At 38.9% G+C, this 17,575-nt stretch overlaps 1 protein-coding gene across 1 annotated transcript; it reads left to right on the top strand.

Annotated features, from left to right (window-relative positions):
- Positions 1-1,002: 1,002 nt before the first annotated feature.
- DR1 (down-regulator of transcription 1) lies at positions 1,003-12,021 on the top strand. The gene is made up of 3 exons (XM_075508348.1): positions 1,003-1,681; positions 7,325-7,488; positions 10,791-12,021. Exons 1-3 carry the CDS (start codon positions 1,462-1,464, stop codon positions 10,935-10,937), a joined length of 531 nt encoding a protein of 176 aa, XP_075364463.1. The 5' UTR covers positions 1,003-1,461; the 3' UTR covers positions 10,938-12,021.
- Positions 12,022-17,575: the final 5,554 nt, after the last annotated feature.

The raw sequence follows: 17,575 nt of genomic DNA, 5'->3' as shown, positions 1-17,575 counted from the left end.
TCCGTAGGACCACAGGCAGGGGAGTGCTTGGAGGACAGTACCCGCAGCAGCCCCTGCGCGCAGCTGGAGGCCTCACTTACGTTCCACTTGTAACTCAGACCTCCTCCTCCAAAATAGCAGGCTGGTGCCTGCACCCCAACAATCTGTGTGTGGATGGGGCAGAGGTGGGAATAGCAGTTAGGCTGCAAAGAGGAAGGCAGGAATTAAATGACAGTTGAGTACTGCTGGGGCTGAATGGAGCATGGCCGCTTGCCCCTCTGCATCTCGAGGTGCAGCCAGAGAGACCCCGTCACCGTCCGTTGATGGTTAGGGTTCAGCGCAGGGTCATGCCTCGGGCAGAGGAGTCCGAAGAACAGCAGGGCCTGTTAGTGGCGAAGGCTGCAGCTGGAGCATCCCCTTTCCTCTCTATATTGCTTAGGTGTGGTTATCTCTGGCCTGCAGCTTGGGGCTGGGCTGTTTTACCGTGTGTTTTCCCTTTGCAGCACAAAGCAGCTACCAGGTTTCAATGGGCCTTCCACAATTACCAGTGTGGATTTGGTTAATTTTGTTTCATGCAACCCTTACGCTATTGTTTACGGAGTGGATGAAAGCAGAAAATGCAGCTTCATAGACAGATCCTGAGTAAATGCAGCGATGACTGCAACTCGTGGATAAACCGCGGATGAAGAGCCGGGCACCAGCCACTCGTCCTGCTTCACGACCGAGCTGGCCGAGGGCGTAAAATCCCCCGCTACTACAGAAATTGAGGGGAAGGACGGGCGGGGCCTGGGGGAGCCCAGGCGGGGACAGAGAGCAGCTCCCGAAGGAGCCGTCGGGCCCAGCCAGGCCGAGGCGCCCGCGCAGAGCCCTCAGCCCGACGGCGGGGAGGGCGGCGGATCCCCCGCCACTGCCGCCGCCGCCCGCACGTGGCACCGCCTCGCGGGCCGCGCGCCGCCAGCGCTTCCGGTGCTCCCCGGGCGGGAGGGGCCAGGCGGCGGAAGCGTGTCCTGGCTTCCGGCGGAAGCGACGTCCCTCGCAGGTCGAGCCCGTAGTCAGACCGTTTCCGCCTCGCAGCCGCCCTCACCGACGGGCCAGACGCCGCCGCCGCCGGGGGAGGAGGGCGCGGAGCCGAGCGAGCCGTGCTGCGCGCGGGTAATTTGGCGGCTCGTCTTCCCTCAGGCTGTTCATAAGGCGGCGGCGCCAGCGCCCGAAGGATGTGGCGGAGGCGGCAGTGGCAGGCGCCGCGGCCGAGGGAGCCCTGAGCCCGAGCGGCGCTTCCCGGCTCCGCGTACCGGCGGCCCGGCAGCGGCCCCCGGCCCGGCCCGCTCGTCCAGCGGCGGCGCCGCCCCTCCGCAGCGTCGCCTCCCGCGGCACCGCCCGCCCCTCGCCGGCTCCCCGCGCGCTGGAGCCCCGCGCGGGAGCTGAGGGGGAGCCCGTGAGCGCGGGAGCTGAGCGCCTCTCGGGGAGCGAGCGGCAGCCAGGATGGCCTCGTCGTCGGGCAACGACGACGACCTCACCATCCCCAGGGCTGCCATCAACAAGATGATCAAAGAAACGCTCCCCAACGTCCGCGTGGCAAACGATGCCCGGGAGCTGGTGGTAAACTGCTGCACTGAATTCATTCACCTCATCTCCTCCGAGGCCAACGAGATCTGCAACAAATCGGAGAAGAAAACCATCTCCCCAGAGCATGTCATACAAGGTAAGCTTCCGGAGGCGGTGTGCTTCTGCCCGGTACGCCACGGGTCATTCGGGCTTTGAGCCACTCCTGTCCCGGTGCGACTTCTTCCTCTGTGGTTTCTTGTAGCTATATAAAAGACAAAAGGCAGGGGTCTTTTAAGGGTCTGGAGGAAAAGTACGTGTCGTCTGGCTTGTCAGTCGCATGGCAAGGGAAGGTTGTCTTTGTGTGGTTAGAGTGACTGTTGAGTGTGCTCAGGACCAGCTCTCATTTTGTGGTTCAGAGAAGTCTGTGATGTTTTGAGTGAAGTCACCAAATCCATTTGTTTTTTCTTACCTGTGAAACGAGGTCTGCTTTTTCGAATGGTTATGCAGATCTCTTTTACAGCATGCTTTAAGATCCTAAACTTATTAAATATCTTTATAATTGGAGACTGACAAAAGATGTACAATTGGGTATGTGCAGCCCAGGCTTTAATCCAGAGTCGTCCTGTCTGGAGCCTGTAAAGACTAAAATATTCCTCTAAAAAGTAGCCTCCTCCAAGGCTATCCTTGGAGTCTGATTGTTTAAAATTAAGTATTTGTATCTGTTGTAGAAAGCATTTAAACGTGACCTATGCTCTTGCATCTTTTTCTGCTGTTGACTTCCACTTCCCCTTGCTTAAATAAAAGGAGAGTGTTCTCTCTGTCTCTCATTTGCTTTCCTTTAAATTCTCCCACAAACAGGGATTTTCCTTGCCTCATCCTTAAGTCTGCAATAGGCATCTTTTTTCACGAATAATTCACTTTGCTGCTTAAGCAAAGGCTGTTGATACCAGTGTCTGCTGCAAACAAATTTATAGCAGTAATGGTGAAAGAGTACTTTATTCTGCTGCCTGGTAGAGATATTAACAGTAGCATTTGCAGTAGAGCTATTTTCAGGACTGTGATGGTGTCAAGTTAGTTTAAAAAATGTTACTTTTTTTGGTAAGGATTCTCTCTTTGAAACAAACAAAAAAAATCTTTATTCCTTTGGATTATATCAATTTGGTCTCCAGAAGACTCTCAAGTACTTGACTGGATTATGAACAGCAAAAGAAAATATGTAGCATGTATGAGCTTTAATATTAAATAAAATACATATAAATCTGGAAGTTTAGCAAAGCAACTCCATCACAGAAGCTCAGGATGTAACGAGTAAAACTTGTGCTGGCATGTGGAAGCAAATTGGGTCTGATGCTTCTAAATACATGGATAGCCTCTTCAAGTGACCACCAAAGCATTTGAGCTCAGTTCTTAACACAGGAATAGACGTGATCTTTAAGGTTGAGGACAATAAAGAATTCGTGTATGAAAGTATTTTTTGCCTAGTAGTGGTGGTCCTTAGAAAACATTTCACCTCTTGTGGCCCTAGGGTTAGTCTGGGTTTTTTGAAATTGAAACACACAAATCGAAACCAAAAGGTGTGTGTGTATCTCATCAGCAGGTGGTCTCAAACCATGTATTTTGCTGGGTTCTATGTCTTTGTCTTACCAGATTTTAGAGTTAGGAAAAATTATTTTCAAATTAGATGTGTACTTTTTAGTCAAATATTGCTAAGGAAAACTTTGGAGATGTATCAATTTTTGTAATGCTCTGGAGATGGAAGGAGTTGTTCTTGGATTTTCTGCTGTTCTTACCTTTAGGGAAGTGTATGTGCTATTAGCTTCTTCCAGATGCTGGTCAGTTGGCAGATGTTCCCTCTGTGAGGTATGAGAGTTTAGATTGCTAATTTTGGAAACAGTTGTTATGTGTATATAGGTACAGCATTTCAGCATTTTCATCCGTTGTCGTACATTCTAGATACTGGCTACGTTGACTGCCTCTTAATGTAGCTCCATGACAATGATGCTAAAAAATTAAGTGATCGAAATATGTTTGTTGTGGTCATCCAGATATCTTGTTCCTTTTGAATGCTTAAACCCATTAATTTAGAAGTAAAATGAGGCTAATGGCCATCACGTCACACGTGGTCCAGTCTAAACACAGGCTGCCTCCAACAGGAATCTTTTTGAACCCTCCCTAGAGCTGGATCTAGCAATCACTGATCCAGCTGACCCTGTTGATTTTTGAGAATCTAGGAGGGGAGCACAGTTTTCTGTCAGGTGAGTTTGCTGATCTGACTGTTCCTGTAAACAAGAAGTTACTGGATTGGAAGCAAGGAGCAGGAAGGGTATTTGACTGGGAAGGAGGAAGGGGAAAGAGACACTGCAGCTGGTGACACCCTGCCATTGGACTGTATTAGAGGTAATGTGAAACTGCGCTTCGTCACTGTACTTATGTGTTTGGCAGCAGTGGTGCCTAAGATACCCCTTCCTTTGCTGCACTAGTAAAAATGATTGTGTGGCCATGTGCTGAGGTAGAACTCTTTCCCCCTACCACTGAGTTATGCTTCACATAGATGAAGTCCCTGCTGTGTTTCATTGTGTGGTAGCACAAATGCTTGACTGGCACAGTGCTGTGAACAGCATAGGGAAAGGAAAGCAGAGGCTTCTTGCATCCCAGGAGAGATCTGATTTGATAGATGTACTCAAACTATGCCAAGCACTCACTGCTAGTGATAAAACACAAAGCAGCTTCCCTGGAGAGTACCCAAAGGCATCAAGGCTGCGTAATAGTCATAAGTGGAGATAGTCTCCATGTTTATTGTTGAATCCCACCATCAGGAACCCAGTTGTGAGTCTGAGACTCTAATAAGCAAATTAATATCCTTCCACCCTGGAACAGAAAGTAGCCTCATTTGACAGTTACGTGAGTTGTGACAAAGCAGGCTTTTTATGATAAATTAAAGTTCCATTGAATTCTGAAAATGGTGAGATGTTAAATCACCATTTTTATGAAGTTGATTACTTTGATTACTTGGTCTACATAGAACTGTTGTGCAGTAAGGTAGGCTGTGGATTGATGGCAAATCCTGTAGCTTCTTTTCATGGACTGTTAGGATACTGACAGTGTTTATATTGGCATTTAATGTTAAAAAAATCCCAACAACTGTTAATGTTTGGGATTTTACTTTGGAAGTTATTTTTCTTTGAAAGGAGCATAAAAAGTTAAAAATCTTGGATATGAATGACCTGATTATATAAAAAACAAATGTAGAACTAATTATGCTTAACTGCCTGAAGGTGCAGATCTCTGATTAATCAGTCTTGTAAGAGTGGGAGGAAACAGGGGAAAGGGTAGTTGTGATTTGGTGTTTGTAAATATGAGAAGTCCGCCCCTCCTCCAAAGATGCTGTGTTTTGTGATTCAGTTGTTTAAATTTGGTGTGGTCATTCTAACTTCAGTAAGATACCAGATTTTCAGCAATCTGGGTAGACATGTAGATTTCAGACTCAAGAAACAGAAAGAGTCTGCGTTTTGGTGGAACAGTAGCTCTGCTATAGTAATCACTCGTCCCACATTTTAGCACCATGCTGGTATAAAGGGATTCATATTCCTTCCATGCATGTGTTCTGTAAAGCCTTGATGTGTTTCAGCAAGGCAGTAAATTTCTTAAGTCATTTCACAGCCAGCAGAATTTTGATGCACTAGACCTATAGTGCTTATATGCTTCTTCATAGCTTTATTATGTTGAGCCATTGTACAAATCTGTCTTGGTTATATCACATGTTTTCTTTTGGATTTTTTTGTGTGCTATATTCAATACATAACTGTAAGTTCTTTACATTAATTTATTTTCTTTTAAGGGACATTTAAAATTCCTGTAAAAACACATCTTGCTGTTGACTTCAGATTGGGCAGTTGTTCATATTCTGATGCAGCACATTGCCAACCCTGATCACTGTGAATGTTCTTTTAATGAACACCTATGTATTTGCTATGATGGTTTGTCTTAGTGATGTTAGACTTGTAGAGTTCTTAAAATTTTATACTTTGGTTAAAAAAAAAATTATTACTTTGTGTAGTTTACTGTATATACTGTTTACATTTTAAAATTGATTGAGTTCTTAAATATTTATAGACTGCTTAACTAACAAGTTCTGGACCATGAGACATGGATTTGCCTCCTATCTGCTGAGGCTGGATTAAACCAGTTTCTGAAGGTTTTTGGTAATTCTCGTAGAAACTGTGGGCTAATTGAAAAAAGTGTTTCCAGTGTCTGTGTGTGGGCTGAGGCTGAACTGATATACTGTCTTTGAAGTAATTTTATTATCTCTAAATCAGTTTGTCCTCTAACTTTATTTTTCTTAAGAAATAGGTATTATGTAAATTAATTTGCTAAATGTTGTCTGTTAAAGGAATGGTAGTCCTGCATGTCTACCTAGGGTAGACAGCTGCACTGTACTGCCCTATTGAAGACAGTGTATTAATTGTCTCCTTAAACACAGATTGGAAGCTGAAAACTTATAGAATGCCTTTGGGTTATTGTTTAGGTGTATGATACAATGGCATGCTGCCGTAATTATGGGTAGGGAAAGGTTGCTTACAAAATTAATGTTAGAATATAGTGTGAGTGAGTGTAACAGCTTGTTTATAACAAGTTGTTGGTTGCTGTTGTGCAGTGTATTTTAGTGCTATTTCTTGAATAGCTTGTGACATAAAGTTGAAATAAAGTAAGATAAACTAAATAAAGTAAAAAAACTATCATTCCATAAAGAAAGCTCTGATTTGTGTAAATACTGGAAATGAACCAGGTGTTCTATTGAACTGAGACTTGTTTCTAGTCTATCTGGTGTTTATGTAATATTTCTAGCATATTCTGTAATAGGTTCCACTTTGAGGGGTGTGTGTGTATAGAGGCATATCATAGTAAATGGTGAATCAGGAAACAGTGTGCCTTTTGTCATATGTTCTACCTGGGTTTTCACAATCCTTCGTGTTACTTTTCCATTCTTTAAAAAAACCTATTGTTGCAGGATATAGCTGCATGTCAGATTTCTTTGGGCGGATAAAAGTGCAAGATTTAGTTTCTGAATACATTTTCATATGGAGATAGATAAAAGGGTTTCTGTTGAGAAATAAAACAATAAAGAGCTCCTACATAATTTTATATAACTTTATATGTGTGAACACATGTATGAACTATGCATTTTTAGCTTCTTGGCACTTGAAATATGAATTTAGATATTAAAAGACAAAAGCTAAAATTCATAGGTCTAGGGTAATAATTATTTCTGTCTTAATGAAGGATCTGTGATCATTTTACATGCATTGTTTTTGCTCTGTTATAGGTTGCTAATTTACCTTCTACTGAAGACTTGTAACAAAACTGGAAAGATGGAATCCTTGAGAGATTAAAGGTTAACAATTCAGATAGGAAGGATTTCTTAGTTGTATAAATTCTGCTTGATTCTTGTATGTAGAAGATGGGAGAAAGATGTCTTTTGAAGAATAATGCCTATGTCGAGTAAAATGTATCTGAAAGCCCTGAATCCTCTGCAAGTGCAGACTTCTTTGGTGGTACTTGACTAACCTTAGTTTTTCTAGCCTGAAAACTACATTCTTCTAGCCTGCATTCTTAAATGGCATAGGAGAAGAGACAGGGAAAATAGCTGTCAGATCTTCCTATGAACACAGAGTTTTGTCACCAGATGATAGAAGAGTGATCAAACTTTTTTACTTGTTTTTTTAATCTTTTAAAGAAACAAATCAATATCTATTATCAAAAGCTTTGTAAAAGATGAACAATGTATTTTCTTTCTTTCTAGCACTAGAAAGTTTGGGGTTTGGCTCCTATATCAGTGAAGTAAAAGAAGTCTTACAAGAATGCAAAACAGTAGCACTAAAGAGAAGAAAGGCCAGTTCACGCCTGGAGAACCTTGGCATTCCGGAAGAAGAGCTTTTAAGGCAGCAACAGGAGTTATTTGCAAAAGTAAGTGAAGCAATACTTGTACTGATGAGGTTGGAATAATTAATGCTGCAGATCTAGTGCCACAAAAACATGTGCACAGCTCAGGTATCCCCTTCCTTCTGAATCCTTAGATGCTGTGACATCTAAGATGCTATTGACCTTGGCCTGTTTGAATTGGGTAAAGTCAACAAATAAGATGCTGTTACTTGTTACTTCTGTGAATTGACTTCTAGGACTTTGTACACAAACAAATTTTATACTCTAGGTTTAAAAAGCACGTTTTTTGCTGCTACTTATGTATTTCCATTCTACTGTAGAGAATACATTAAGAATTACTTGGCTGAGGAAATAAAAGATTGACAGCTGGTGTTCTAGGAAATTACCCGTTTTGATGCATTAGAAAGTGAAAATGTTTTTTCTGTGTCTGGCCATCAGTGCACAAGTGTTATTTCTTAGGCTTTGAAAGAAGCATTTAATCGTTCAGAATTTCTAATTTGTCCTTTCTTATCTTCCTTTACTCTTGGCAAGACTCTAATTGAGTGAATTCATGCATAAATTTTTAAAGAGGCAATTCAGGCATAGGAAAAGCATTTGCCTGCAAATACTGTGCGCGTGCACGCACATTCTCCTTCATCCCAGCCTTTTCCCTGCCCAACTTTCCCAGATAATTTGTGAACATCTCCAAGTTTAAATGACTAAAAGCCAATTTTATTTATCTTTCTACACCATCTTTCTTTCTACTATTCTCTTAGTTTGACAAGACCGCCATTCTCTAAACTAAGTGATGTGAAAATTATCTTGGATTTCTCTTTCTTCTTACCCAAGGCATGAGTCTTATTTTCTCAGTTTGCTTACTTTAATTTCCTCTGGTGAAAATGCTTATTCAGTTATGTGTTATGATGTCCGATGACTGTGACCTTACTCCCCTTTGCTATACTTGTATCTTGCCGAAACAATTAATAACTGTAGTTTTTCATATTATAACATGCCAACTATTTTAATCTTAATTACATGATGAATTTAAGGCATTTAAAATTTCAGCATACCATGTAACTATTGTCAGCATGCAGTGAACTAGTTATGATAAATTCATGTGTGCCTGTACTTTTGTTTGACTACTAACATCAGAAAGACCAATATGGCTGCTTCTTGATTAAAGGGTGAGATTTACAAATAATAGTCAGTTTGGTACCTGTTTTTTACTTACTGTTTTGTTCAAATAACTTAGCATGGTATACAAAATAAAAAAGCAAATAAGGTGTGTTAAGGGAGTACTAGCTCCTGAGTAACGTTAAAAAAAAAAAAAAGGAACCATGGCCACCTTATGTAAGATACACTTTATCTAAGGAATGACCCCTTGAGGTATGTTCTTTTTAAATTCTACAATACTGTGCCTTAATATTTAAATTAAGGCAATGCATGCAAGTTTGACAAGGTTGTATAAATGATTTTTTTTTAAGTAGTCTTTGGTAATATGGGAAATCTTTGCTTAGATTCAAAGATGGCAGTCTCATTTTTCAAAAATGCTAGTTGTGATATGCTGTTGGAGGTACTGTAATTATTCTTAAAAATAGTTACACAAGTGCATGTTCGCTTATTTGTGCTAATCCTGTTAATATTCTAGAGCATGACACTAATGCTGACTTCTTGCTCTAGTTTTAAAATACTTTCCTGTTAATCTTATGAATGTTTGATGCCTATAGCTTGGATGTTCGTAAATATTTGAAGTCAGTGGAATGGCTTATCCCAATATTCATGCATGTCTATAAGTTTCTGTGCAAGACAAGGGCCTTAACAGATTTGGGGTTTTTTGAGGCTTCCTCATTAAAGTTCATCTGTGCAATGAATGAGTTAAATTTACCAGATGCTCATAAAGCTTCTTAGTCAATACAACTCAATGGAATTTTTCTTTTTTTCCATTTTTGAAATGGCTAAGTGATACCGTTATAAATACAGCAGTGAGGGTAAGCACTGACAAAACAATCCATCCAGTGTGAAGTGCTGAGCCTCTGATTTCTGGTGCATGCATGTGTATCACCTCAATGAGTGTACAGTAAACTTAATTGTAGCAGGGTCAGTAGGGAACCTTACTGTTATCTTGTGCGTGATAAATATTTATGCCTCTCCTATGTGTACAGATGCTGCTGTCTTCCTTTGTTTAAAGCTTGACAATGTCTTAAATTGTTTCCCAGCCCTTGTAACCTCACTACCACTTGAAGTTTGAAATACTGAAAAATCTTCATTGAGAAGAGATTTCTATGCCTGTAAAAGTATTTTGTTTTAGTGCTAGAACAGACTGAGGAAATGTGACACTTGTTATAATAATGGAAGACTCCAGTTTTTTCACTTGACTAAGTAGGTAAACTGGCTTTGATTGTTTTCCAAAGCATCATCTTTTGGCATCTTGGAGCTTGCAAAACTGTAAAATTTGTTGATGCTTTGGAAAAAAATAGGAAAATTCAGTGAGTGCAATGGGATTAGAAGGGAAATCATTACATTCTTAGTGATGACTTGTAAAAGTAGAAAAGTAAAGAAGACTGAAGATTTTTAATTTTAAGAACTTTTTCCTAATGTTCACTCAAAATAGAAATTGAAGTTTTAACTTTAACACAATTGACTAGTATACTGGTAAAATCAACAGCAGTTGCTGAAAAATGAGTGAAAACCCTGGATAGAAAAATGAGAGATGACGAGTTGAACGATTTGAAATGTTTTGTTAGAACATCTTGTGCCTTTCAGTAAAGGACTGTACCTTTCTGTAGCGAAGCCATCCTCAATCTGCATACCTGAATTTGAGAAGACCTTACATTGCTCTGTTTTCCAAAGATTGCTTAGCGAAGTAAGATAATGGCTTGCTTTGTTTTTGTAATAGTGTGTGTCTTTGTGGTACAATTGGATGATTTCATAATTGCAAGTTTTAGTATTTGTAATCAACAAAGTAGAGCTGTTCTCATCTCAGAACTGTGATTAAATGTTAAGATCCCTTGAAATTGAAGCCTAAAATTTCCATTGCTTTGCCTCACTTAATTTTTCCATTAGGAAGTGGTTCAGCACAATCCTTACAGTGGAACTTAAGTACACTAGCTCCTGCCTTTTGTTTTTGTAACTAAAGCCTCCAAATGGTGGCCTCTTCAGAGGAAGAGAGAATAAACATCTTGATACAAATAATTAAGGTACTTCTAGATGTAGTTTTATATGTACAATTAATAAAAATAACACAAAAGGAATCTGCAGGTGCAGATAAAACTGCTTTTAAAGATAAGGTGCTCTAGAGATTCTTCACAAGTTATGCATGGCCTTAACAATTAAATTCATGTCTTTAGGCTAGACAACAGCAAGCAGAACTGGCGCAGCAGGAATGGCTACAGATGCAACAAGCAGCTCAACAGGCACAGCTTGCTGCTGCCTCAGCCAGTGCATCCAATCAGGCAGGATCCTCTCAGGATGAAGATGATGAAGATGATATCTGAAATTCACCAGCTGAGTTTGTCTTTACTAAGAAATATTTTTCCTGCACAATGAAAACAGTGAAATGAATGCTTACCTGTAAGTTTGTATGCATCATGGACTGGCAATTGGTATTCTAGGGGTGTCTGCTGTTGTGTGCTGTACATGTATAAACTGTCTTTTTTTGAACTCTTGAAGATTTAAGGTTCAGTATCATATCAACTTTGGATTTTTAATGGTGTATATGGAAATTTTAGATAGCAGTGCGTCATTTATTTGATCAATAAACAGTGTTACAATAAACAACGAGTTTATAAAATATAGTGAGATTTATACAAAAAGCTCTAAATCCACATTTGCATTTCTTCCCTTTTAACTAAACTATAAAATCTTACTTAGAATTTTTAATTGTTTTTTGGGGGAGTGGTACAGTAGACATAAACTGTTAATGGGAAAAAAGCAGAGTTCGGCATAGTAGAGACTGAATTCTTAGTTCTTTTTAAAATGAGGATGTATATGGCAATAAATATTAATATGCTCAAATACCACACTTGTTAAAATTTGAAAATGATACATTTTCACCAAGCTAGGAAAAGGTATGTTTAATAGGAGTTGTACAAATTCAGTAATTTTTTTGTATAGGGGTGAAAAAAATAAACCCACGGTTTTATTATGACATCCTTTGACAGTCCTAACTGAATATTTAACTTCAAAGACTGCCTGGTTTGAAGAACTAACTCTTCTATTATTTCACTCCAGTTTAATGTTAACTGTTGTTGATGGTATTTCATAGTCCAGATCTATTCACGTTGTTGAAATATAAAGCTGGAACTTGGTGAAAAGAATTGTTTTAGTTCCACTGACGTAACTGGGAATGATTGAGTATTCAAGCCTATGAAGGCAAAAGCTGAAGCTAAGAGCATGCTTACCATAAAAGAGGGAATTTATTTAACCTTGATTAGTCATTGTTGTCAGCATAATGCTAACATTCTCCAGACTAGATTGCCACTGGATTACTAAGATACCTTGTTGAAAGATAACATTTTCTTCATTCAGATTGGCTTGTAGGTAAGTCCAGGTTTTTGATAAACTATTCCCCAAGAGTGATCAGCAATACATGGAACAGAAATGATGTAATAGTCCTTTTGATAGTTGATTTGAAAATTCTGTCGATAAATGGATGAGCAGCTGTTCTTTGTGTTGAAATAAAGCACAGTAGTGTCCATTGCTGAGTTTTAATGTGTTACTTGAAGTAATACTGGCATATCTTCTGGTACGCTAATCTGAGCAGACTAGAAAAGCCACTTGCATGCTGCTGTAGATGATCCAATAGCTCTCTAACAATGTGGATTTTTTTATTAACTTATGTCCTCAGCAAGTTGCTCTAGTTCGAATTCTTGAGGAGGGCTGCAGCAGCCTGTTTACATAAGGATGCAAACAGAAAATGATGTGCCCATTTTTACATAAAGATCTGAACAAGGTACAATTGGCATTTATTCAGATCTCAGTCACATAGTGACTTTTGATTTAAATTTGAGATACATTGAGTTGCATATTGAATAAATGTGAACACTTCCTTAACTGCATTAATGCAGTGAAAACTCAGAAAAGTATTTGTTTAAATGTTTAAGTTTAAAAAAAGAAAAACAAAACAAAAAACCTTTCATGGATACTATATGAAACATGTTAGGCAAGGTTTGACTGAGGAAGTGGTTTTCTGTAAAGGTTTAAGTACCAAAGGTAGAAAATCTAGTCTAGTGATACAATGTTAATGTGCAGTGTTGGCTTTTCTAATTTGTACTGTAACACCTTCACACTTTCTATTTTAAATGAGTCTTTTTCTTTTAGATAATATTAGGTATATTTTCACACCTTTCTTTTCTGATGCAGAATTCAGGTTAACATTTTACTGCATCTGGTATGTATGGTGTAATATGTTTGGATCCTTGTGACCTTTCTTTTGGACATTCTTGTGCTTTTTCATATGCTGTATTCTTCAAGCAATAAAATTCTGATGTGTTTTTATAAAATTGCTTTTATATTTAATGAATAGTCTGTCTTCTTCATTGCATTTGTAAAGAAAAAAGTTAAGACTACTTAAACTCTGCTGTTATTTTGACCCACTGAACACTTCTTGTGATCAAAGTCTTTGCAACCTGAGTGCTGTTGGATGGCATTGCTGTTCACTGGGGTTGTTAATGCTTGCAGACAGTATTTCTGGGCTTGACCTGCTCTCTTTCCTCTTGGGAATTGCATTTTGTGTATATGCATTTTTATACCCTGACCTTCTTAACTTGAAAAGTTGGACAAAACCCCTGTAGATCTGGTATGACCTACTGAAATACTTTCAGTTTAACAAAGTGAAAGACCACAGGCAGAGGCTGGGGAAATGAGAATATATGTTAGTCTCTTGTTGAATTAATTTCACGTAGATAGTCTTGTTTAGAGACTACTTTACTTATTCAGCCATTCCACCTCAAGTATGAAGAGTAAACTCCGGCAGTTGCAGGGGAAGAATCTTCACTGATCTTTCAACAAACTAAGATTTTTGTATTACTTTCCTGTTGTGCTTCCATGTACTAGCTGTTCAGTGAAGACAAGGGATTTCTGAATTTGTGGTACCACGGATTTTTTGGTACACTAGATACATATAGTGTAAAGTTTGGTTAGTGAACTGTGTTGTTACTTTGTCTCAGAAGAAACATGTATAAGGATGTGTCTATTTCTTAAATATTGAGTTGAGATTATCTGTGGGTTTTCCATAATTATTCTGACAGTCTGTTTCAGAGTGCTTTAACTAAATGACTTTCTTGCAAAATCTTTTCTGTTACTTTAATAAAGCATATGTCTGCATGACATTGTGGATAATGAATATAGTTGTATTTACTACACTGAGGTACTTTTAAAGGAAATGTCTTAAGGATTCTAAACATCAAATACTTGAAATGGTATTTGGATTTCAGTAGTTAAACGTGGCTAGTTGAGTTTGGTATTGAAACACTGGAAAGGAATTTCTGCAAGAATGGAAAAAGTCTCCGAAAGCCACAATTATAAATGGTGCTGTTCAGATTTTGTAGAAGTACCTCCATTAAGGAGGACTCTGTGTAATAATGCCTGTGTTGATCTTTTCACAATTTTGAAACAGTGCCAAGTCAAGGGCTTAAAGTGACTTAATGATCGTTGTGGAACAGCAAAACGCCTTACTCTGAAATGTACACCTTTTTTTAGTCCCCCAGTGTTGGATTGCAGTTTTGTGTAAACCATGCACAAAACAATGCGGAGGGAGGAGTGTAATATGAAAGGTTAAGAATGCTGTGGTTAAATTTACTTTCGGTATTACTATTAGTCTGTCTAAGATTGAAAAGTTTTACTTTGCAGCTGACACAATGGGAGTACATCACTGGGATACTGGCCAATGTTAAGATGGATTTTGCGTACAGATAAATTAGTCAAGCTCTTTGATCCCTTGGACTTGCTAAAAGTCTACTCAATGAATGTGCCATCTGCGACTAGAGTATGCTGGGTATAACTCAGTGATGAAAAGGAGTGTCGGTGAGGCTTAGCGTAGGCCAGTTAAGGCTTGCTGGCAATCATGAGTGATAGGTTCCTTTTCAAGACATGTTTGTGCTTAGTTTGAATATTTTTTTTCCTGATTGCAATGAGTGTTTTTCTTTTTGATTCCATGCAAACATAGCTACAGAAATGAGTAATTTTGAGAATTTAATAATGGCATTGGAAGTAGTTATCCCAGTTCTTAGGTACGTGGGGCAACAAGTGTGCTAGAGCTGTGCATTCCTGGAAAGAAACAGATCCAGTGAATGCTTGAATTGGGGGCTGTTCTTTTCTGTGGTACTGTGCTATAATGCAACTGAGTCAATACTTGGGAAGTGGAGGCTTTGCAGCAAAATGATCAGACAGTGAATCCAATTGGATACGCCAGATCCCATACATCAATCATTCATAGATCCCATAAGCATGGGTTTTGCTATGTGGATGAGTCTAGCATAAAAGTGAATAACTTAGGGTAGAAATATGTGGCAGATGATGCTTCCGCGTATGTTGGGGAAGGGGACATTTGATTTTAATTCTTCATGGCCATGATTTATTGTCACGTCAACTACAGCAGTACAACATGAAGATGTCTATCCCACAGCCTGAACCAAATGTTCAAGTAAGGATTGACAGTACTTGCTACAACCTGTTTCCTTTTTCTGGGTTTTAAATCTTTTAAAAGAGCTACTGTGCTTTAGATATCTGGGGTGAAGATTTATAAGAGGCATATTAAATTATGTAAAGATTACATTTCATTTTAAGGCTGAATCTTCATGCGGTTAATTTTTCTAATACTTTAGAGATTTTTTTTCTTGTTTCAAAGCAAGTCCTGGGTATTAAACTAGAGGCACTGAACTCTATTTTCATTTGCATCAAAGGCAGAAGAATCTCACCATAGCAAGGTCTGGACTTGATTTCTCCTCTTCCCTTTTCCCTTCAGCCCCCACCTAGGATATCTAATGTTGTTGGAGTAGTAGTATTGCATGGTGTAACTTTAAACGATTTCCACACTCATTTCAGTAGGAATTAGTCCAGTTTTGGTATTCATTCAATACAGTTACTAGTCAGTAATCATACTTTTATATCTTGAAAGCATTGTACAAGCATTAATTAGGTGTAGGCAATGTTACACTGCCCAGTGTAATAATGTCAGTATTTGAACAGTCCATGCTCTGCTTTGAAGTTAACACTTTCACATGCTACAGAACTAAAAGGTGGTGCACTATATAGAGGAAAAAGATATTATCTTCATGTCAGACTTCATGGAAGGGTGACTCATCTAGAGAGCAAGTAATTGGGAAAACAAACAGACTTGTTTCAAAAGTCATCGTCAGAGATGAAACCATTTGTTTGTAATAGCACAGTGCTTGGGATAGCTGGTTATGGGCTGGGACTTGGTTTCATTAATGTTGTGTTGAAGTTTCATTCTGTCACCTACAGAGTGAAAAACCACAACTGAATAGAAATCGAATTCAACATCCTTTTTGTTTCAGGTATGAATTTTTCTCAGGCAGCAGTGTAACCTGTGAAAGAGAACTAAATTTATCAGGGCAGTGGCAGTGTTAGTAACGCAAAAAATCTGAAAGTCTTCACCATCCATCCTGCAGTGGACTTCATTTCTAAAAATGTAAGAATCTGTATGATGAAGGAGGAATATGAGCAACAAAGATCCCCCCCCCCCCCCCCCCGGAATGCAAACAGCTAACTGGTACAATTTTCATGCATAGATAATTATTTTTCTAGGTTAAATTCAAAGCTGTTAAGTAAACAGGTAAAATTCAAAACTTTTAAGTAAACACAGTTGCTTCTTAAATATGCACTTACGTACATCTTCCATATTCTCTGATGGTGTTATGTATTCTATACCTATGGTAATTTAATTGTCTGGGATTGCTGGGTAAGTTGTATACAGCTAAACTCATTACCCTTAAATTACGAATAACTTGTTCTTTTCTTGTTTTCAATATGTTCTAATGTTTTGAAACTTGAAACTGTTGGAAACAATAATGTTTTAATTTCTACAAAAATTTTAGTTTGAGATGCTTACAAAATTGTTTTTAAAAATATAGTTCCAAATAAAATTTAAGCAAAACTAAAGCTTTATAGACAAATTAAATAGGTTTATCTTAATATATTGTATCATTAAAATGAAAGGGGCAATTCTTGACTGAATGTGGAAAAGATATTTATTCTGTCTGCAGGATGTGAAAACACAGGGCTAAACTGTCTGTCACTGCTGTTAGTGAGCTGTCTTTTCCAAAATGTGGAAAAATGTTGTTTTACCTATTTTAAAAGTGTTAGTTGGTGTTCTGAGACAAAAATCACCCCTCAAACTTTTTTCTCAGGAAAATGATGAACTGGCTTCCCTTCATAGATGAAAAGGATCTAGGGCATGTATCACAGAGTCCTGTGGGAAGAACTATAGTAGCAGACAAGCCTGGAGGGAGAGAGCATTTCATTGATTGCTTTAACTGTATTTTTGCTTTAATGATGTGAAAAAGGGATTGAGAATTGGACATTGCCCTAAAATGAAATCTCTGGTATTGACTGTGTTATAATAGCATATTTTAAAAGTTTCTCCTTTATGAACGTAGAATAAAGCTTCTGAATGCTGAAATAGGATTTTTTTTTTAATATGTATCTGTGTTCAGATATATTTTTGTAACCTGCCTCAGTGGTGTATATATTCCAACCCAGAGGGGCAGTTTAGTCCTCAAATTCAGTCAAATTTTTTACTTTGTGCTGAAAATGGTGCATTTTCAGCAGTGTGAAAAAAAGGTCACAGGAAATAGTGACACGATAACTTCTTTTTGTGGACTGGCTATTAAAGACACAAAGGTAGTAGCAATACAACCGAACCCTTATGTTTTGTGTATTTCATTTTCAAAAATTCATTAACTGAGGAGATCTGGACATAAGGAGAGTACCTAAGGTAGCGGTAAATCCAAAGGGAAAAACCCTGGCTACTAGAAGATGGGTGTGTTAGGGAGGGAAAAGAACACTCTTAAGAAATTGTGTATATTCTTCCCTCTGCATCTCACCTTGCCTCAAAGGGAAGAATATGCAAAGACAAAGGGGCATGGGGGGAAGGACTCTTACTAGGATTCAG

This window comes from Mycteria americana, chromosome 7 (genome assembly GCF_035582795.1).
Source record: "Mycteria americana isolate JAX WOST 10 ecotype Jacksonville Zoo and Gardens chromosome 7, USCA_MyAme_1.0, whole genome shotgun sequence".
NCBI classification, from domain to species: domain Eukaryota; kingdom Metazoa; phylum Chordata; class Aves; order Ciconiiformes; family Ciconiidae; genus Mycteria; species Mycteria americana.
This window is presented reverse-complemented; position numbering and strand designations above follow the sequence as displayed.

Excerpts from the sequence above, each read along its gene's own strand:
- DR1 (XM_075508348.1), top strand. The coding sequence starts at position 1,462 with ATGGCCTCGTCGTCGGGCAACGACGACGACCTCACCATCCCCAGGGCT. Across the intron at positions 1,682-7,324 it reads CCCAGAGCATGTCATACAAG|CACTAGAAAGTTTGGGGTTT; the intron begins GTAAGCTTCCGG and ends CTTTCTTTCTAG. Across the intron at positions 7,489-10,790 it reads AACAGGAGTTATTTGCAAAA|GCTAGACAACAGCAAGCAGA; the intron begins GTAAGTGAAGCA and ends TCATGTCTTTAG.